The sequence below is a fragment of the Sabethes cyaneus genome, chromosome 2 (assembly GCF_943734655.1).
Source record: "Sabethes cyaneus chromosome 2, idSabCyanKW18_F2, whole genome shotgun sequence".
NCBI classification, from domain to species: Eukaryota; Metazoa; Arthropoda; class Insecta; order Diptera; family Culicidae; genus Sabethes; species Sabethes cyaneus.
The window spans coordinates 127,648,111-127,670,406 of NC_071354.1; the positions used below are offsets into that span (position 1 = coordinate 127,648,111).

Genomic DNA, 22,296 nt, shown 5'->3' on the forward strand with positions numbered 1-22,296 from the left:
TGGCTTTACGCGACAGACTCGTGCTCCCCTTTGTATATCTTCTCGGTCTTTTGCTTTCGTCTTGGCAATTCTGTCTCGTTCGTACTTGCTGGACGTCATCGCACGCGGATTTCTGGTGGAGAAGAAGCGGAAGTCTCCGTTTGATCTTACGACCCAACATTACTTCTTCCGGAGGAAAACCAGTAATTGCATGTGCTGCTGCATTGTGTGCATTCACTGTCGCTTGGAGTTCGTCCTTAAAGCAAGTGTCGTTGGTCGCAGCCGCAACCATTGCCCTATTCACGAGCTTCATATAGTTTTCTATCAATCCGTTCTGTTGTGGAAACAACGGAGTTGAATAGATTCTGTCAATACCCCTTTTGAAGCAGTATTGTTTATACTCCTCGCTATTGAAAGGTGGCCCATTATCAGACCGGATATTCTTAGGAAATCCTTCCCTGCCAAAGATTTCATCGAGCACGTGTCTAGTGCTGTCAAAACTCGTGGATTTTACAGGGCGAGCGATCAAGAATCTTGAGCGATAATCTACGATAAGTAAGATTGAAATGCCGACATATGGTCCATTGAAGTCCACAGCAATTGATTCCCAGACCGTCTTGGGGGCGAAAACTCTCTTCATCGGTGTAGGCTTCTCCGGTTGACCATTTATGGCACATGTTTGACAATTACTACCCACTTTACGGCATCTGACGCCATTCCAGGCCACCATACACGCTCTCGTAAGATGGACTTCAATTTTGCAGCTCTGGGATGACCATCGTGTGCTAGCTCTAGTGTTTTATTTCGCAGCTCAGTCGGGATCACAGCACACCCATTCTTCACGAGAAGGCCATTTACGACACACAGATCCTCTGCGAGTGATTGATACCGTTTTAGATCGCTCGGCCATTGACCGGTTTCTAAGGCACTTGCAACTTTTTTACAGCTCGTTGTCATGCGCGGTTGCTTCCCGAATATCTTGTTCCGTTAGAAAACCAACTGCGTTTGCCTGCAAAGTGGCAATTTCCCAAGGGCTCTGTTCTTCGTTGAAAGGCTCATCTGTGCCGACATATAATCGCGATGAAGGGTCCGCGATGTTCTCTCGCCCTCGGACGTACTCAACGTCATAATTGTAAGGACTTAATCTTAGTGCCCAACCGTCAGCCCTATTTAGCGCTCTCTTTGAGGTCTCTCGTAGCCTATTCAGAATGAATACAATTCCTCTGGCGTCAGTGCGCAGGGTGAAATGTCTTCCGAGGAGAAAGTACCAAAAATGCTTGACGGCCCAGACGGCGCTGAGTGCTTCTCTCTGGTTCTGTGGATATCTTTTTTCCGTGGCTGTTAACGCTTTAGACGCGAAGCTGATTACCCGCGGAGTAAGGCTCCCATCCTCCTGAACCAGGACTGCTCCCAGAGCATGCGGAGACGCGTCCGTATATAAAATAGTTTTATGCTTGTTAGAAAAGTAACCCAGACTCACGGTGCAGTGCGAAATATGATGTTTCATCCTCTGAAATGCGCTTTCCTGCTCTCGTCCCCAAGACCATTCTTTGGCGGAAGCCGCGGCCCATAGAGGAGCTGCAATGTCGATGAAATTATTTATGTGCGGGCTAATGAATGATGCAAGGCCCAGAAAGCTTCGAAGTTCGGATAAAGTAGCTGGTTGCCTGAACTTCTGAAGGTCTGTGATTTTCCTCTCGTCAACGTGGAAACCGTCGGCGTCTAATTCATGGCCGAGAAACTGAAGCCGAGTTTTCTCAAATTCGCACTTGGCCACGTTTAATGTTAACAGATTATCGCGAAAAATGTGCAGAACCTTCTCCGTTATTAACCTTAGCTGTTCCAGAGTCTCAGCGAACAAAAGTACATCATCAATGAAGACGATTTTGTTTCGGACATTTTCCAATAGGCGACACATCTCCCGTTGGAAAATCTCTGGCGCGCAATTGACACCGAACATTAGCCTGGTGAAGCGGTACATGCCTCTCTCAGCGAGGAATGTCGTCAAATCACGAGATTCCTCAGAGAGTTCTAGATGATAATATGCGTTGCATAGATCTAATTTTGTAAAAAACTCTTCCAGTAATGGGAGTCTAAAGAACTCTCTTTTGATTGCCTTGTTCGGGCCACGCATGTTTACCACCAATCTGAAATTTGGGGTGGTGAGCGTTGCGTTAACTTAAAAAAAAGAGCAAATTCCTACCTGAAATCATTTTTCCCTTTAGCTACAGCAGGCATTCCACTAATCCATAGAGGTGCGGCTGTCACTTTTTCTATGATACCCTTTGCTGCCATTTCTTCTAAACGGTGCTTAGCCGCTTCTCGAAATGCTGCCGGAACGTTGTAATAGGCATTACGCTCAGGTGGAACGGACTTGTCGACACTGAACTTGACGACTACTCCAGGAATTTTCGGAAAGGTAGTGCAAGTCTTCGCGTTTTCGCAGTAGTTTACTGTTAAACCTGCTTCTAGCAACCGTAACTTGCTAGCAGTCGATCTGCCCAATAAAGATCGACGCCCGTCCGCTACCACCAGGAACTCTGCAACGACAATCGGTTTTGAGACTTCGACCACTTCTACGAAATGCGCGGAATGCGCATTTCACGTTTAAGGATTTGTCTGAACCATAAGCTTTCAGTTCACGGCCCACTGGAACGTTGACTGGTTCTAGTTTCGCAATCTTTTGGTCATATTCTTGTTTCAGGATTTTTCAATCGCTTCCCCCAATAATGTTTATATCTGCACCGGAATTTATGAGGAAACGGATAATGCCTGACGAGCTCAAACGACAATCCACCAGAACATCTCCTAGTGAAAGAGCGCAAATATTCTGTAAAGGGTAACGATTCTTGTAAGAAAACACAGATATAAGATGTATCCATAGTTTTATTGCATTGCGGACAGTTACAATTGACATTTAACTCATACCTAGTTTCGATTTTCGTTTTCGGTCCAGCCAGATGGTATGTCGATTTTCTCTTCACCTGTTTGAATATGCTGAACTCCCTTATGACGACATGTTGAAGCAAAGTGGCCTACCTTGCCACACCCAAAGCATTTCCTGTTCCTAGCCGGGCAAACAGTGTGTACATGTGTCAGACTGTTGCACCGCCAACAACGAGAACGACGGCCTTGGTTGAAATTTTCCCCCAAACGTGGCATTTTTGCCTGAGCAACAAATTCCCGCTTTACTCTGCGCTTCTGTACTGGTCGGGATACTGGTTCCGTACTCTCTCTGGATGATTTGCGATAGCAAGAACGGTCGACAGCAAGAACATCGGATCTACTTTCCATGTTTTCATGGTCAATGTTACCCATGGTAAACGCTTCCTTTCGAGCAGCGGCCTTTACAACGACATCGATTTCGTAGCCATAGAGTCTCGCATCCTCCGCTAACTTTCTATCGCGCATGCCCGTTATAAGTTGGGTGCACATGAATCGATCTTCATCCTGTTCACTGTACTGCCATGATCTGACATTAGACTTCAACCGTGTAAGAAAACTTATAATTGTTTCGTCTTTCCCTTGAGTCATTTTAACGTAAGTCTGGTGCTCAGTAATAGGGTCCGTCAATTTCCGCAAATGTGCACCGATATTATCGATCATTACTTGATAACATTGTGGGTTGTTCAAACCTGGTCTCAATTTAGCGATACTCACAATATCTTGGAGTTCATCTCCCATACACATAAAAAGATGTTTAGCAAGCTGAGCAGGATTGTTAATATTCGAAAGCGAGGATGCAATCTCAAATTTTCCTAGGAAGCGATACCACTCTTCTAGCATTCTATTAATCGGTACGTTTTTTGGAAAATGCGGAGCATTATCCAAGCACGATCCTCCTATACCATGGCTTCCCACTTGCGAGAGAGCGGGTGGCTGAGCTGAATAGCGCCAGCCGAGTTCCGAATCACTAGGTTTTTTCATTAGAGTTTGATCGGGCTTGTCACTAGCTTCACATTCTTCAGATCGTACTTCCTCTGTGGCCCCAACGACTCCCGACTCAATATCATCCAAATATTCTTCTGCCTCACTAGGGCCATCAGAATCACTCGCTGATACTGACGGAGCTCCCGGGGCGGACTGGGAGCCAAAGGGCCCACCGGGCCTTTGAGATTAGAAGCCCCAGCTTTCAATATTCTCATGATAGTAAATTAACACAAAAAACGACATCTACTCAAAAGACATCAGTGTTACAAGGACAGTAAATACAGTAAATCGAATGAATATGGGCTCTATTTTGTAAGTCATGTCGTGCAACTCGACTCGACTCAGGCACTATCGAGTGTCGAGTATCGAGAGAACGGACAGCATAGCGGCTCGATGCTCGAAACAAAACAAACTCAGTCGTTATTAGGACCGAGTTACCAGCTTTTAGCGTGTGCGTCATATTAGCGGTTCACGGTGCTTTAGTTTGGACGCATTTTTCTTCAACCCAATCTTCGCTACTTTGAGATTTAGTTTGTTCAGCCACCACCACAGATGGTGTTCTATCGACAATGTCCATTTCATTGGGAAAGTAGACGAACTAACTAGATTTGCTGAAGATTGTGCCTGTGTGTTATTATTATTTATTATTTATTATTAAATCAACGGGCTCGAGATAGCCCCAATGATTGTCGATAGTTACATAAAAATACAGTCAAGTGAGTAAAATACAAATACAAAAACAGTTAAAATATAAGTCTACATCACTCGCGGATTATTGCTCCCGAAAAAAAGCTTGCAAATCTTCTGCCAAGTATTCGACGCGACAGATGAAAATCGAATAATGACGACACTTGATTAAAAACTCGCTGCAAGCCACCGAAAGCGCCATTCATAGAGTAATTAGTGCGACGAACTGGTAGTCTCAGCATGGCGCTATTACGCAGTGCTCGTGGTTGCACATTTATGTTAATCTGCTCCATAAGCACAGGGCTGTCTATTCTACCCTGCAGGCAATCCGCAATAAACAAAGCTCTAGAGGCAGCTCTACGAATATAGAGAGGTTCCAAGTCAATCAGCTGACAGCGGCTTACATAACTAGGTAGACGGAACGGACCTCTCCATGGCAACCTACGCAAAGCGAATCGAAGAAATCGGCGCTGAACTGATTCAATTCTCTCTGTACTGTTGTTGTAGTTAGAATTCCAAACGGGCGAACAGTATTCCAGGATGGACCGCACCAGCGAACAATATAGTGACTTAAGGCAATATATATCAGAGAACTTTTTCGCGATCCTGAAAATGAAGCCTAATGACCTCGAAGCTTTAGCGATAATGTACGAGACATGCTCCTTGTACGTTAACTGCGGATCCAAGATAACTCCCAGGTCTTTTATATACGAAACACGTTCGATGGGTGTGCCATTGAGCTCATAACAAAACAGGATCGGGTCTTTTTTTCTGGAGAAAGTGATTATTGAACACTTCCCCGGGTTCACTAACATGCGGTTCACATCGCACCAAGCGGCAAAGGCCTCCAACTGATTTTGGAGAAAGTGACAATCGTCTGTCGAACGGATCTGGGAAAACATTTTCAGGTCATCTGCATACGAGAGTCGAGGGCATTTGATAGCCAAATTAACGTCGTTGAAGTAGAGCAGAAAGATCAAAGGTCCAAGATGGCTTCCCTGAGGTATACCTGAAGAGGCTAGATAGCTATCGGACCTACAATCTCCAATGGCAACCACCAACTGTCGATTGGTCAGATATGAGCGAAACCAGCGCAAAAGGTTGTCGCTAACGCCCAGTCTATGCAATTTTGCAATTGCGATGTCATGGTTTATCTTATCAAAAGCGGCCGACAAGTCTGTGTATAAGACATCGGTTTGAGCACGGTGGTCCATACTTCCCGTTATGTATGATGTTAGACACAGCAGGTTAGTGGTGGTAGAGCGCTGGGAAATGAAGCCATGTTGATCGGCACTTAGATATTGTTTGCAGTGTGACAATAGAGGTTCCATGATTACCAACTCAAATAGTTTTGAAACTGCACTGAGCGATGTGATTCCTCTATAGTTGTTCACATCTCCTTTTTTATGCACAGGAAACATATGCGCAAATTTCCAACACGATGGGAATACGCCGCTAGAGATAGACATTCGGAATAGGTAGAGCAATGGCGATCAGGATATGTGTCTCTTCAGGAATGCAGAAGGTACTCCATCAGGGCCAGGGTTGAAGGACGACTTAAGCATGGAAGCGGCTTTTGAGATTTTCTCGACGTTGACATCAATGGCACCTAGTGTTTGACCATAAATTGGAACATTGTATGCTGCTAGGGCAACATGGTCAACGCTCAATACCTCGTTAGTGAAAACACTTGTTGCTCATTTCATAACATCCTGCAACGGCATGTTGAACAGCCCACATGATGAACCATCACGTTGATAAAGTCCCCAGCGAGGTTAGAATGGCCATTATTTTACGGTCGATGGTATCATACGCACCTTTGAAATCAATGAAATAATTGTGCGTTGAATTCTGTATTCATGGACTTTTTGGAGGATCTGCCGCAGCGTGAATATTTGATTTGATTTGTGTGATAAATGATAGGATGTCAATAGTTCAATATATATGAGTAGCTTACTGCGTCTACACGTCAGAACAGAACAGTTCATAGTGCAGGAGATTCCCGTGCCGAGTTATAACTATCCCTGGGATTAAACTCTTGGATTCTCCTATAAGAATCCTGCTTCTATAAGCAAGGTATTCTGTGCGAATCCTCTGTAGAATTTCTTCACACGATTCCAATTTGAGGAATGCCCGAGACTCTGCGCGAATCTTTTTGGTTGGTCCTGGTAGAGCTGCGGAAAAAAGAACCCACCGTCTAAAAACGCCTTTACGAAGAGCACGTGCTCGCCAGTCCAGAGGAGAGGTTCGTCATTAACAACACACGGAGTTTCTACAAAACGGTCAGGTGCAAGAATTTTGCCATACCTGTGATGTGCAATGATAGTACTGGTAACCTGCTTACTGACAAAACGACGGTAGCAGCCAGATGGAAGAGTATTTACAGACGCTGTTGAATACAGAAGTAAACACGAAGATCAGCAGGTACAGGATAAGAATTTTGAGCGACGGCCAAACTGTGGAGCCACCAACACAGGAGGAGGTCAAAAGAGCAATCAGTGAGCTGAAAAACGGTAAGGTTGCTGTAAAGGATGGTATCCTGGCTGCATTTCTAGAAACGGGGAGCGAGCAGCTGTACGAAACAATTCGCCATCTCATTGTCAGGAACAGAATATGGGAGGAAAATAAATATCCGGGTAGTGGTTGATTGGCCTCATTTCCCATAATTTTAAAACGGACATCGACTTGAGAGTAAAAACTATCGAGGCATTACGTTGCTCAATTTTGCCTATAATGTGCTCTCCCTATCCTGCGTTTTAGACGGAGTCCGTTAGCTGAGTTCTTCGTCGGCGAGTATCAAGCTGGTTTTCATGAGGGTCGCCTCAGATGCATCAGATATTTACCCTGCGTCTAGTAACTGACGAGTTCCGGGCGAAGAACTTGCAGACTCATCATATTTTTATGGATTTCAAGGCGGCATACGATTCAGTCAAACGAAATGAGCTGTGACAGTTAACGCTAGGACATGGTTTTCCCACAGAACTAGCTACGTTGATTCGTATGACGCTGGATGAGTAAAAATTATGAGTCAGAATAGCAGATGAGACCTCACGTGCTTTTTGATTTTCCGAATGACGTCGATATCACCGAAATCAAAAGTAGAGCAGCGAAAGAAGCCTTTAGGTCATTTATTGAGAAATTGGGACTTACCATTAACACCGCCAAAACGATGGTTGGTGTCGAAGAGAAACTGAATATATTTTGGTATGCTCGTGACATGTGACAACGATGTAAGTCGCAAAATAAAACGACTAATTGCAGCTGCGAATTGGCCTTTACGCAGGCATTACATTTTGTAGCTGAAGTCCCGTAGCTTGCAAATTCGCATAAAGCTGACGCTCTAGAGAACACTTTATCCTCTTGGTCGCCCTTTATGGACATGAATCATGGACGCTAAAAGAAGCTGATCGACGAATGCTTGGGGCTTTAGCGTAAAATTTGGCAAAATCCAAAATGGAGTGTAGCGCAGACGCATGAACCACGAGCTATATTAAGAATGCAAATATGCTGTTATAATGAAGGTAGTACAGTGTGGCAGTCTGCCCTGGGCTGGTCACGTGTCTAGAATGCCCGACGAAAGAGTAGCCAAAATTATTTTAAGCAGAGAATCAAGAAGAGGCCTTAGACTTCGGAGTAGACATCGCACTGATAGATGTGCGCTATCGAGGATGATGCACGTTCAGCTGGTGTTCGAGGGGTTTGAAGAAAGGTAGCCCAGGATTGAGTACTGGAGGATCATAATTCATTCGGCGCAGGATCGATAACGGACCGTCACCACTGAAGTAAACTGAGTATGGAGTTTAAGCCGACAGTTCAATATTTATAAGTAGTCAAATAACTGCGGATGAAATACTAATTCTACTTTTAAATACTCATTGAAGCTGGTAAAATTTTCGAAGCTTGGACCCCAACAGCTCAACTTAAATAATTTCATGAATCATGGGGCCCCAGCAATTGAACATTCGTGAGTCGTAGCAAAACTTTAATTGAAATAGAAATTTTGGTTTAAAGTTCGGGGCCCCCACAGTCCCATTTGACGCTGAATTTTCAATCATCAAATCGGTTGATTTCATAAATCATGGGGCCCAGCAATCGAACATTCGTGAGTCATAGAAAAAGTTTAATTGAAAGAGAAATTTTGGTTTAAAGGTCAGGGCCACAACAGTCCCATTTGAAGCTGAATTTTCAATCATCAAATCGGTTGATTTCATAAATCATGGGGCTCCAGGAATTGAACATTCGTAAGTCGTAGAAAGAGTTTAACTGAAATAAAAATTTTGGAAAATCTCAATTTGGGTAACAACGAAATTTTTACTGGGGCCCACCGGGCATTTGCCCGGTTGCCCGGTGGGCCAGTCCACCCCTGCGGAGCTCTCACGTATTTTCCAGGCGACATTTTGCAAAGTATTACAAACTATAATTTGGAGGAAACGATAAAAAAAACATTGACTTAAAACAGCAAGCAAAAAAAAACTCATTCTGAAGTGGTTGACACAACGCACTATGTATATTGTAATTTCCATGGTTGTCACAACACATGAAAAATCATCAAACGCACACTCCACCGGAGCGGCTAACATGCACAAACAAGCGGTTTACCAAACGCGCCTGAGGCGGTTGACACAACGCGCCCATTTTGCACTAACCATGGTTGTCACAACACATGGAAAATAATCAAACGCGCACTCCACCGGAGCGGCTAACGTGCACAAACAAGCGGTTTACCAAACGCGCCTACTTTGAAACTCCCATGGTTGTCGCAACACATGGGACACATACACACAAGTAGAATCAAGCTGGCTGACACCCTCCGGTACTCAGCCAAACTTGTAAAATGGCTGCCCCGTTAGTCGGGTTTGCAAAATGAAACCAATTAGACAAAAATCACCTTTCGCACCGGAGTTGCGCACTCGCACACGCAAAATCTACAAGAAAAAATATCACTATTTCACACAAAAAAAAACGACGCACTGCTGGCAGGTATCGCCAAATGTGGTGGCTCACTATTCCGTCCTCAGCAGAGGACTGTACGGTCGAGCGATGCTTGGGTGAGCGCTACTTACTTCTACACACGTCCAGTTAGCCCGATGGTCCAAGAAGGAAAGAGGACGAGTTTGCATCGCGAAGGCCGAAGTACCCAAGCCGGTTGTTAGAGAACGGAGAGGGTGTGTAAGAGAGAGAGTTTATGATTACTCACAAATAAAGCGTTCGTTTACGGCAGGGGTGAACACAGGCCATAACTAAATTCACCATCAACGAGGGCGTTCGTAATAGGGTGACTCAGTCCTCACAAGTAATACAAGGCTTAAAACAGATTAAAAATATTATAATAGTACGGATTGCAGGTCGTCTATATGCTATGTCGTCTATTTTATGATAGTCACGAAGATTTGTAGCTGATCAAAACACCGAAAGTGTAAGTTAACACCCATGAATAATTTATAACTGCTCTAATAAAACATTCTTGCAGTTTAAAGCTTCACTATACCGAATATTGGTTTCATGCTACTGAGAACCCGGTGTCCAGATCGAATAATCGCTCTACTCCCCGCGCCAACATAACCTTTAAAACTTTCGCTTGTTAGCCGAAGCTGCAAATTGGTAACAGCAAACGCCGGAGCATCATTACGGCAATACGGTTGTCATGAGCGAAGTTGCGCATAACGAATTAGCGCAAACGCCGGAGGTACGAAGAGAGGGATGCTGCGTTAGTTGTACGCGCCCCGACTCGTATGACAATCTCGTTCAGTGCGACCAGTGCGACAACTGGTGGCACATGCGATGCGTGGGAGTAACCGAATCAATTTCCGAGCGGTCATGGGTGTGCCGTGATTGCGTACCACAGAGTACAACTTCGACATCCAGTAACAAATCCGCACGCATAGCATGCAGCTGCTAGAGCAAGAACACGAACTTCAACGTCGTGAGTTAGAAAATGAGAGGAAGGCCCTAGAGCAAGAGAGGAAAACGTGTCAGGAGAAATATAAGCTGCTGGAGGAGCAGCTAGCTGCCATGAGAGATGCCGTGAGCAGGAGTACCCGAATGAGTCGGGGATCAAGTATCAGACGCGTCCAACTTTGGATTGATGAACAAGCAGCGAAGGGAGGCGCAGCTGAAGTGGTTTCAACAATGAAAAAGGGCGATTCATGTGGTCAAGCCGATGTCATACAGTCGGCAACGCTCAGTCGTGCAGTTGTCAACGTACAGGAGGAACAGCAAGGCGTGGAGCGATCAACGGTGGGACAAAATAACCATATGCAGATGGTGCGAAACGATCCTGTGAACAACAGGGCGCAAGTTAATGGGATTCAGCAGCGGTACACCGGCGCGATTCCCAAAGCAGTTCGAACTATTCCAATAAAGGTCTTGGATAATCGTAAGTCGCAAACTGAAGGTAACCCTCCTCCCCATGAACATCCTACCATTACCACCAGGTAAGCTACCCACTGGTTCTAAAATAAATAATATGCGTTTCGCTCAAACGGGCGACCATCCTTATGACATGCTTGCACAATTCGGCTCGATCAGTCTGACTTTAAATCCTGAGAGTCCTGCAGAAAGTGTTGGGACTAATACACGAGGCTATGCCTCAGCTTCTGTTCCCTTAGTAAATACGAGATACCAGCATGCTTGCGGAGCTGGTACACATCCCAACGTTAATTATACTCAGTCAAACGCGTTTCAGACCTCCGTGGCACCCGGTGTGCCTGAAAGTACCCCTAGCCCCTCGCAGTTAGCCGCGCGACAAATAATGCCCCGCGATTTATCCCCCTTTGCCGGTGACCCCGCCGATTGGCCTATGTTTATCAGTGCATTTGTTAATTCTAGTGCCGCGTGTGGATACTCTAATGTGGAAAACCTTGCGAGATTACAACGGTGTTTAAAAGGTGTAGCATATGAAGCTGTTCGGAGTCGACTTTTCCTACCTACTTTTCCTCATCGAGTTTGGGATGGCCGTGCAAAGCTTATGTGATCACTTGCAGGCCGCAGATCAGCATGCTCATCTTACGAACCCGTACCTGCTGATGGAGTTAGTGGACAAGCTACCAGCCCATGTGAAGCTGAGCTGGGCAGATTATATGCAGCAGTATTCGGTGGTGAATCTGAAGACATTTGGCGATTTTATGAATGGGATTGTCATTTCAGCCATAAAGGTGACACTGACTACAGATGGACACGATAAAGGAGGAAACGTGGATAGAGTTAAAGTGAAATGCAGAGGATCTATCAATGCGCACTTGAACCAACCGGAGTTCCCTAAAGACGATAAAAAATGCTTTATTTGTAAAACCCGTGGGCATCGAGTTTGGGTATGCGACATATTTAAGGCACTCTCTATCGATAATCGCTGGAAGACAGTGCACGATAATGAGTTGTGTCGCAACTGTTTGAGCGCGCACGGTCGGAAGAGTTGTCGTCGATCGAATAGATGTGGAATCAATGGATGCACTTTTCGGCATCACCCGCTGCTGCATTCCAAATACATCGACCGAACGTTGAACGCAACTGTGTCGCAGAGCGTCGATTCAGCCGGAACGCACACGCACCGATTAGCGGATCAATCATTGCTGCTTCGTATTCTGCCTGTAACGATTCGCGGTCCTTTGAAAACCGTGAATACATACGCGTTTCTCGACGACGGATCGCATTTTACGCTTGTTGAAGATCAACTCACCAAAGAATTAGGAGCGGAGGGTAGAGCGGCTCCTCTCTACCTGACATGGACAGGTAATGTCTCTAGACTGGAAGCGGATTCAAAACAACTGGAGTTGACTGTGACGAAGGCTGGTAGTAGAGATCGGCTGAAACTAAATGATGTTCGCACAGTGAAAAGACTAGCTCTGCCGAGTCAGACTTTACCTATAGACAAGCTTGTACGTCGTTTTCAACATCTTAGAGGTCTGCCAATTGCTGGATACGAAGAAGCAGTTCCTCGTTTACTTATTGGGGTGAATAACCTCAATTTAACCGTTCCTCTCATAACGAAGGAGGGTCAAGCTAACGAGCCGATTGCGGTCAAAACTCGTTTGTGATGGTGCTTGTATGGTGGAAGCAGCAGTGCATCAGCGGGATCGCTTAACGTTCATGCTTGTGGGCGCAAAGGTGACTGTGAGTCATACGATATGGTGAAAGACTTTTTTGCACTGAAACAAGTGTTTGTCGACGCGAGTGAAGTTGCGTATGCAGCTGACGCATATTTTCGCAAAGTAAGCGCAGACGGAACCCTCAAATGTGCCTTGGTGGCAGCGAAGACTAAAGTCGCGCGCTTTAAATTGCTATCGATACCGCGACCGGAACTTCAGGCAACCACTCGCGGAATGCGCCTGATGCGCTATATTCAGGAGTCGCATACTGTGGAGGTAGCGGGTCGGTATCTATGGTCGGATTCATCTACGATTCTAGCTTGGCTTAGAGCGGATCCTAGGAAATACGAACAGTTCCCGATTCATGGCGGGACAGTCATAGAGTCAACAGTGGTCGACTGCGAGCGATTCTCGAAATGGGAGCGGATGCCGAGGGCTACGGCCTACGCTCAAAAATTTGTAAGCAACATTAAGCGGAAGCTTCACGGTGAAGCGAGAAGTTTTGGATACCTCACACAAGAAGAACTTTGGAAGGCGGAATCGACCCTAGTTGGAATGGCGCAGCGACAGACTTATCGAGAGGAAATAGAAGACTTCATACATAACCGAGACCGGCCAATTTCAGAGCAGCAATCCATAGTTACACATATCGCGTTGTATGGCTTAACATCATTGGTTGATGAAGCAGGCGTTGTTCGAATAGTCGGATGGATTGGTGCAGCGAAGTATGCTGGAGCTGAAACAAGATTTCCGGCTATTCTACCCAGAAATCACCGATTGACGATTATTCTCATTGATACTTCTCATCGAAAATCTCAACACGCAAATACGGAGACTGTAGTGAATGAGATACGGCAAGCATATCTTGTTCCTGGACTTAGGGCCATTGTACGGAAGATCATGAATGGACACATAGTCTGTACACTGCGAAAATCAGTTTCCTTTGTTCCTCGCATGCCGTCATTTCCTCCCACGCACCTGGCTGCATTTACCAGACCGTGCAACTATGTTGGGTCATATTTCTTTGGGTCATTGCTGGTAAACTAGGACACAACAGTGCCAAGCAGTGGATCGCCCTCTTCGCCTGCCTCACCGTTCGTGCGGTGAGCCGCTTCCTCCTTGGGAGTTCGAATAGTAATCGACAAGCTGCCGTAGAGCCTACCGCTAATTGCAACGCTGTGAGGAAGTCAAACATGATCAAACAGGAATTAGACTATTTCTGGAAGAGGTCTGGTGAAGTAATGATGGGTGTAGTTGGCGATCTAGTGCCAATCGTGGACGAAGGAAAAGGAAACAGTTGGGTCAGGGGGCGAGTAATCGAAGTCTTGCCTGGAAGCGATGGTAGAGTTCGCCAAGCTGTTGTGAAAACTGCGAGGGGTCTTTTACGGAGGTCTGTTGCTAAGCTAGCTGTCTTGGATATTATGAGTGATGGTAAAACTGGGACCGGTGGCCAGTGTTACGGGGGGAGGATGTTGCCGCTGGGCACACTGTCTCAGATTGTTGATGCGCAGGGTTCTTTTAGACGAACGCTATTTTCGCAGCGGGCCCGTCAAATGTGACAATTGACAGTCGTCAGTAAACGGATGTAAAAGGGGAACGAGAACTTGGCACAGTCGAAGATAGTACTCGTGGTGAACACATCTAAAATTAAAACGTGTTAATATCTTAGGCTATATACAACTAAAATTTGGAGACGTTATATTATTAAAATACACTACATTTGTTATACTAATTAAAATGCACAGTGCGTAATACAAGGCTTAAAACAGATTAAAAATATTATAATAGTAGGGATTGCAGGTCGTCTATATGCTATGTCGTCTATTTTATGATAGTCACGAAGATTTGTAGCTGTTAGGTTTGATCAGAACACCGAAAGTGTAAGTTAACACCCATGAATAATTTATAACTGCTCTAATAAAACATTCTTGCAATTTAAAGCTTCACTATACCGAATATTGGTTTCATGCTACTGAGAACCCGGTGTCCGGATCGAATAATCGCTCTACTCCCCGCGCCAACAGTTAGCATCTTTGAAAAACAAGAGTTCAGAAAAATTATTATTATACTTCGCTTTTGAAGAAAAAGGATATCTACTACAAAATGGTTAATCTCAAAATTTTACTAACTATTAGTTTGCTTGGCTTCAATTTTGCAATATAACTGAATTAGAAAAAATAACTGAATAGAGCATTAGATATGAAAAAGAGAAATTGAATTTTTTCTTAGCTGGCGCTCCTTCAGATAATTATTTTTGCATGAAAATCAAAACTTGAGCTTCTTTTGAATGTACTTTCATGAATAGATAGTCATTAGCTTGATCGCACCGTTTTTACGATGTATCCCGTTGAAGGGTTAGGAAAACAAGATGAGGTCGAAAAATAGTGCAAAAGCTGCGCCATAAACATGCTTGAGAATGGGAAAAAGGTTCGATATGATTTTCAGTGCTTGTCATTTTTGATTTATTTATTAAAACATGATACATGACATAAGACATCTGTCCTTTAAAATGTCACTAACGAAAACAAATCTTACAAATCTTGCACGGTAGTCAACGTTTTTCATAAAACTCAAATGTGCGACTCCTAAATCACGGTAACCAATGTTGACGTTATATAAAAGTTTTGTTGTGACACCCTAAGCTATCATTTGATGGGTGAGCCCCCGTGTTTTCTGACATAGTGCTATTTTGGGACACTCTACTCAGCAGCTATGCGATCAACGAAACCGTTCGTGTATGGTCCTGAATCACGATGAAATACCACTCCAAGTGGCCAACTGCAAGTGACGTGTGATGCTACTAGTGTCGCGAGCAGCATGTTTCCTGCCAATTCCAGAACTTCAGCAGCCAGATATGCCATCACGGCAACGAAATGAACCACCAGCAACAAGCGAACAAAACCACGAGGTGATCGGTTAAAATTATTTGATAAGAAGCGAACAATCAGATCAATCTAAATTAAATAGAATTAAAATCAGTGAGTGAAAATTCCTTAAATCTTCATGAACATATGTTTCGTTCTTAAAAGAACGGTTTTGCCTTTCTACTATATAAATATATAGTATAAAGGTATAGAAATCACTTGGAAAACCGGAAATGGAAAGAAGGTCCTGCGGGCCGAATGTCATATACCATTCGACTCAGTTTTGAAAACTGAGCATTTTCTGTGTGTGTGTATGTATGTGTGTGTGTGTGTGTGTGTGTGTGTGTGTGTGTGTGTGTGTGTGTGTGTGTGTGTGTGTGTGTGTGTGTGTGTGTGTGTGTGTGTGTGTGTGTGTGTGTGTGTGTGTGTGTGTGTGTGTGTGTGTGTGTGTGTGTGTGTGTGTGTGTGTGTGTGTGTGTGTGTATGTGACGCTTTTAATCTCACTCACTTTTCTCGGAGATGGCTGGACCGATTTTAATGTTCTTAGTGTCAAATGAAAGGTCTAGGTGTCCCATTGGTCGCTATTGAATTTCATACTGATCGGACTTTTAGTTCAAAAGTTATGTATAAAAATACGAAAAATATGGGACTTCATTATCTCATAGGTCCCTTAACCGATTTGAACAAAGTTGATTGCATATGAAAGAGGAGCCTTGCAAACCCTTAACTTCCAAATTTCATGATGATTGGACTTGTAGTTTGAAAGTTACATAAAGAAATGTGAAAAAATAGTATTTAAAACATATTTTTGTAACATATAAGCATTAATTCAATGAAAAACATCACACATTTTATTATTATTTGAAAATTACTGCTGAGATCTATCAAACAAAACCGAGTTATTGAAAATCGGACGGTTCATTCAAAAGTTATTTAAACTTTAACATTTAAGCACCGTATATTAAACCGTTAAAACGTGTGAAATCAAAACAAATGTTGATAGTATTCAATGTGTGTGATATATGAGTGTATGTATGTATGTGTGTATGTATGTATGTATGTATGTATGTATGTATGTATGTATGTATGTATGTATGTGTGTATGTATGTATGTATGTATGTATGTATGTATGTATGTATGTATGTATGTATGTATGTATGTATGTATGTATGTATGTATGTATGTATGTATGTATGTATGTATGTATGTATGTATGTATGTATGTATGTATGTATGTATGTATGTATGTATGTATGTGTGTGTGTATGTGGTGACAATTCGCAATTTTTAAATTTGCATTTAAATTCAAGAAAAGTAAGAAACATGTCAATTGTCTGAAGTTTTTGAAGCCTCTTAGTGGAATACGAACTTTGAAATTAAAGAAAAGAAAAAACTTTTACCGACTAAATTCCACTATTTAATATTTATTCGCGACAGATACGTATACGCTTTGAAATAAGACACTGATGAAGCCTGCACGTCGTAGGCGAACTACGTATCTGTTGCAAATAAATATTAAATAGTGGGATTCAATCGAAAAGTTTTTTCTTTTCTTTGATTTCAGATTTCAATTGTCATTTTGTTCACTTGCTGTTACACACAATAGTACAAGAAAAGCAAAAAGCGAAGAAAAGAAGTTAAATTAAGCATGTAGGTATAGTGGTATATAGGATTAAAAATACTAGTGAGTTGATTTGTCCAAATAAATTTATACAAATTTCAAACAAACTTTGCGCATTAATAGATGCTCTTTTCAATCCATAGATACTAGAGCTTAGAAATGTTATATGAAAAATAGGAAGTAAACGTTGCACGGTAGTAATTTTGTAAGATTTGTTTCCGTTAGTGACATTTTAAAGGACAGATGTCTTATGTCATGTATCATGTTTTATCATGTTTAAATAAATCAAAAATGACAAGCACTGGAAATCATATCGATCATATTTCCCATTCTCAAGCATGTTTGTGACGCAGCTTTTGCACTATTTTTCGACCTCATCTTGTTTTCCCAACCCTCTAACATTGTAAAAACGATGCGATTAAGCTAATGATTATCTTTGCATGAAAGTACATTCAAAAGAAGCTTAAGTTTTGATTTTCATGCAAAAATAATTATCTGAATGAGCGCCAGCTAAGAAAAAGTTCAATTTCTCTTTTTCATATCTAATGCATTTCTAATCTAATGCATATCTATTCAGTTATTTTTTCTAATTCAGATATATTGCAAAATTGAAGCGAAGCAAACTAATAGTAAAATTTTTAGATTAATCATTTTGTTGTCGATATCCTTTTTCTTCAAAAGCGAAGTATAATAATAATTTTTCTGAACTCTTGTTTTTCAAAGATGCTAGCTTTTGAACGCATGGTATTAATATCAAAATATCAAAAAATCTGCTGTGAACACATATTTTATATAGTCAATTCAAAACAAGTTTCATATGTGGCTCTGAAGCCCGAAAGTTAACGCCGACCGATTATAAAACTAAATAAGGTGTTACAAGTATTTACGCACCCAAGGAAAGAAAATTTAATTATTCTACGCAATACGTTGGGAATTTTACTGGCAAATAAGGATTTTGAGGAATACGGAACGGATATTTAAAAATATAGTCAAGTTAATTATAAATAGATGTTCCTGAGAAATTAAATAATGATTATTGTGGCAGTAGAAAGGCTAGGTCACGCCGCTAGGTGGATTAATTCGGGTTTTTCGACGTGATACGCTGAAAATTTTAGCCTACTTTTCCGTCTTCTTGGGCAGCAACAAAACAGTTTAGATGTTGGGAAAGACACTTCTCATAGCAGTGGTGACACTCACCGGACAGCAATTTGTTCAACTCTTCGTTATTGCGGATGACCAGCTGCAAGTGACGATAATTCTGATCGTTTCGTTGTCGCGAGCAGCATATTTCCTGCCACTTCCAGAACTTCAGCAGCCAGATATTCTTTCACGGCAGCGAAATGAGTGCTCCACCTCCAACACCTCGCTTGATGAATTTGCATGTCTTCGTTGCCTTATCCGTGGGAAGCAGCTACAGCTGAAGCTCAACAATTTTCGATCGGATTCTATAGGGCGCAAATTAAATACAATCATAAGGAAGCTTACCCCATAGCTTATATCGTATATATTTCTGTCATCCGTGCTAGGGAAGCACTGACGAGGGAAGGCAAAAATATGAAAATAATTCAAATTTTCAAAATCAATTCAAAAACAAAAATTTTTCAAATTCAGTTTCTAAAACAAAATCAAAAGTTTTCTATATTTTCAATATTTTAACTCGATTTTCCGATCAATTGGTGTAAATATCTTGCAAATCTATTGAAAACTGACTGAATTATAAGCCGAAGCGTGAAAACCCGTTTCTACTTTGATGTCCAACAACCAATCACGAAGCGAGAATTCTGGTAAAACATAGGTTCATTATTTTCAATTTTTCAATAGTTCAACATCAAGAATCCACACTTCTCAATTCTTGGTCAATTCTTAGAAGATTTTGGACTAGACTGGACTAGACGACCGCATCAACTCATTACAGCTATTCGGTACGTCTTTCAATGTATTTCGTTGTGACCGTAATGCACGCAATAGTGATAAATCTGGCTTCGGAGGTGTTCTTATTGCCGTTGCGCAGCACTATCCCAGCTCGATTATCGAAACTACCAACGGCACCCACATTGCGCAGGTTTGCGTGAATGCCACGGTCCGTGGTAAACAACTGTTACTTTGCTGCCTGTATATTCCGCCTAATAAGAGCCGGGCCATTGATATTGTATATATGCATATCTCATCAATTTGTGAGTTATCAGACAAATGCACCGAACAAGGCACCATACTAGTGTGCGGTGATTTTAACCAACCTCACATTGATTGGGGATCGGATGAGAATCGAAATGTTTCTGCTACACAGTTGCCCGGTGATAGTGCGGCTTTGATCGATGGCATGAGTTTTTTGAATTTATCTCAATTTATGAATACACAGCGCAACCATCTGGGGCGTTTATTAGATTTGGTTTTCTACACTGCTGGTGCTGGATGCTCGCTCTCGGTCAATAGTTGTGTCGCACCTCAGTATGATGATGTGGATGAAATGGCTTCGCAGTTTTGTGCTACAATTTCGGAATGGTTGATTTCAAATTTGCCTCTAGTAAGACGCCCCGCCACACCAGCTTGGGGCACCCCGTACCTACGGCAATTAAAACGGGAGCGCAACCGAGCTCAACGCGCACATCGTCGATCGAGAACATTGCTGACTCAGCGAAAGTTTAAGCGCTGCAGTGATGAATATCGTCGTTTGAATGCTGTTTTATACAAATCGTATGTGTTGCGTGTGCAAACCGATCTCCGCAGAAAACCAAAAAGCTTTTGGAATTTTGTCAATTCAAAGAGGAAATGTACATCCATCCCTTTATGCGTCTGCTTTGATGGAACTGAATCTGAAACTGTCGCCGATTCTTGTGAGTTGTTTGCAAACTTTTTCGCATCTGTCTTCGCCGAGAAAACAGCTTCGGACCTTGATGCGGATGTAGCTGCTGCGCATGTTCCGTCCGACTTAGTTGACTTGAGCTTATTCGACATTTCTACCAACATGGTGATAGAAGCTGCAAGAAAATTAAAGCGTTCTTTTTCCGCGGGACCTGATGGTATTCCAGCTGTGGTGTTAAATCGCTGTGCCGAGCCTTTGGCCATTCCTTTGCGTTTTTTAACAAGTCATTCGAACAAGGTAAATTCCCTACTATTTGGAAGCAGTCATTTATGTTCCCAGTACCATGCGGTATCGAAATCCGTACAGCTTCGAAATCCGTACACCTAATACAATTTGCAATACATATAATTATTAAAAAGTCTAAATGCAAAATATTAATAATAGGCCTAGACCCGTGGTTTATTAGCATTAGGTCAATGTCAAAATATAGGTAGTAGGCCATCAAATACAAGTAATAAAAATTAAAACGTTAATGCCTATCAGATTTCCCTCTAAATTGGTTGTGTTGTTAGCAATTTGCTAAGAAAATAACTTCCAATAAAATGAAGTGTAAAGCGCACTTGAAGTGATTTTCCTATTTAAAATCCCGAAAATCAATTTGAACTAAAGGTGTTTATCGTTCTACAGCTTAATTTCATTCATTATGGCATTGAAATAATATTTATTCATCATAATTAGTATTGTACGGAATTTGATTCAGTTTTACTAGTTGAATCTAAATCCGTACACCTGTGCAGTATCCTTAGTGATCCAACTCTATTCTATGTTTTGCCAAACAAAATGGAAATAACTAAAGCTAAATATATGTCGATATACTGGAAGATGGAAATTACGATAATACATGGTGGATAATCCCTTAATAAAAGCATCGAGACAGTTTAAGTTCCGGTCACTACGATAAGAGCTACTATATTGAATTGGTACTCTCGAAATACCGGAGTCTTTTCTGCAATTTTTCAGCTTTCCGTATAATTTGCAACAAAAATCAAGAAAAAATGTTATATATTGTTTATAAGTGAAGTTAATTTACTCTAAAATGTTAAAAAAGTTTGTTTCTAAGCCTAATATTTCCTGAGGCATAAGGAAAAGAATGTAAGAACATTTAACACAAACGAGGTTTTGTTACAAGTGGGATGGATAGAGGCAATATTTAATCAGTACCAAACCTGATATTTTAACTTTCCGACCGAAAATGAACAATTACCCATAATTTGGCTTAAAAACAAAAAGATTGATTCCTTGTAGTGTTCCTACTGTGCGTGTGAACGACTCTTAGATGAGCAGGACTAAAATACAATGCGTCAATTATCGAGAAAAGCATATTTTATAAAGCAATTAGTCAAATAAAGAAAACCAATTTAGCCACAAACTTTAAACTCATTTCGATCAAGCTTACACGGATTTAGATTCAAAGTTATGCGGACTTTGATTGATTTTTAACATGGTGTACGGATTTTGAGTCACAGGTGTACGGATTTTGAATCAGGCATAAAAAAGTGTACGGATTTTGAATCAAGAGATGCACATTTTGATCTCGTTTTTTTATAACTAGGATTAATTTTAGCTTCCTGTTATTCCAAATAACGTTAAAATGAGCATTATACTGTCAAAAGAAAATATGACGAATTGCTTATTACAATATCATAATTTTATATTGACCATTTAAAATTGTCTAGCTCTTAGGTGTACGGATTTCGATACGGCACGGTACATAAAGCTGGCGATCGTCATAACGTAAGAAACTATCGCGGAATTACGAGCCTTTCTGCTGCGTCAAAACTGTTCGAGATAATCGTGAGTGGAGTGATTTTGTCTCGCACTAAGAACTATATATCCACAGCGCAGCATGGTCTTATGCCTGGTCGTTCCGTTTGCACGAATCTGATAGAATTTACTTTGTTTTGTATTTCGGAAATGGAGAACAAGAAGCAAGTTGATGTAATCTACACGGACTTGAAAGCTGCTTTTGATAGAATTGACCATACCATATTATTGCGTAAACTTTCCCATCTGGGGGCTTCTCAACAGATGATTTGTTGGCTAAGCTCATACTTGCATGGAAAAGTGCTGCGTGTGAAGCTTGGATCCTGTATTTCTTCGCAGTTTACGAACATGTCTGGAGTTCCGCAAGGTAGCAATATGAGCCCGCTGCTTTTCTCGCTGTTTTTCAACGATGTTACGTTCCTATTGGGTGCTGGTTGCAGACTTGTATATGCTGATGACTTGAAATTGTTTTTGGCTGTTGAAAAGATGGACGATTGTCGCCG

At 42.1% G+C, this 22,296-nt stretch overlaps 1 protein-coding gene across 1 annotated transcript; it reads right to left on the reverse strand.

The window, feature by feature from the left end:
• Nucleotides 1-919: 919 nt before the first annotated feature.
• Nucleotides 920-5,927, reverse strand: LOC128735975 (uncharacterized). Its single transcript, XM_053830461.1, has 4 exons — nt 5,410-5,927; nt 3,267-4,087; nt 2,183-2,555; nt 920-2,126 (listed from the first exon to the last, which is right to left on the reverse strand). Exons 1-4 carry the CDS (start codon nt 5,925-5,927, stop codon nt 920-922), a joined length of 2,919 nt encoding a protein of 972 aa, XP_053686436.1.
• Between the last annotated feature and the right edge of the window lie 16,369 nt (nt 5,928-22,296).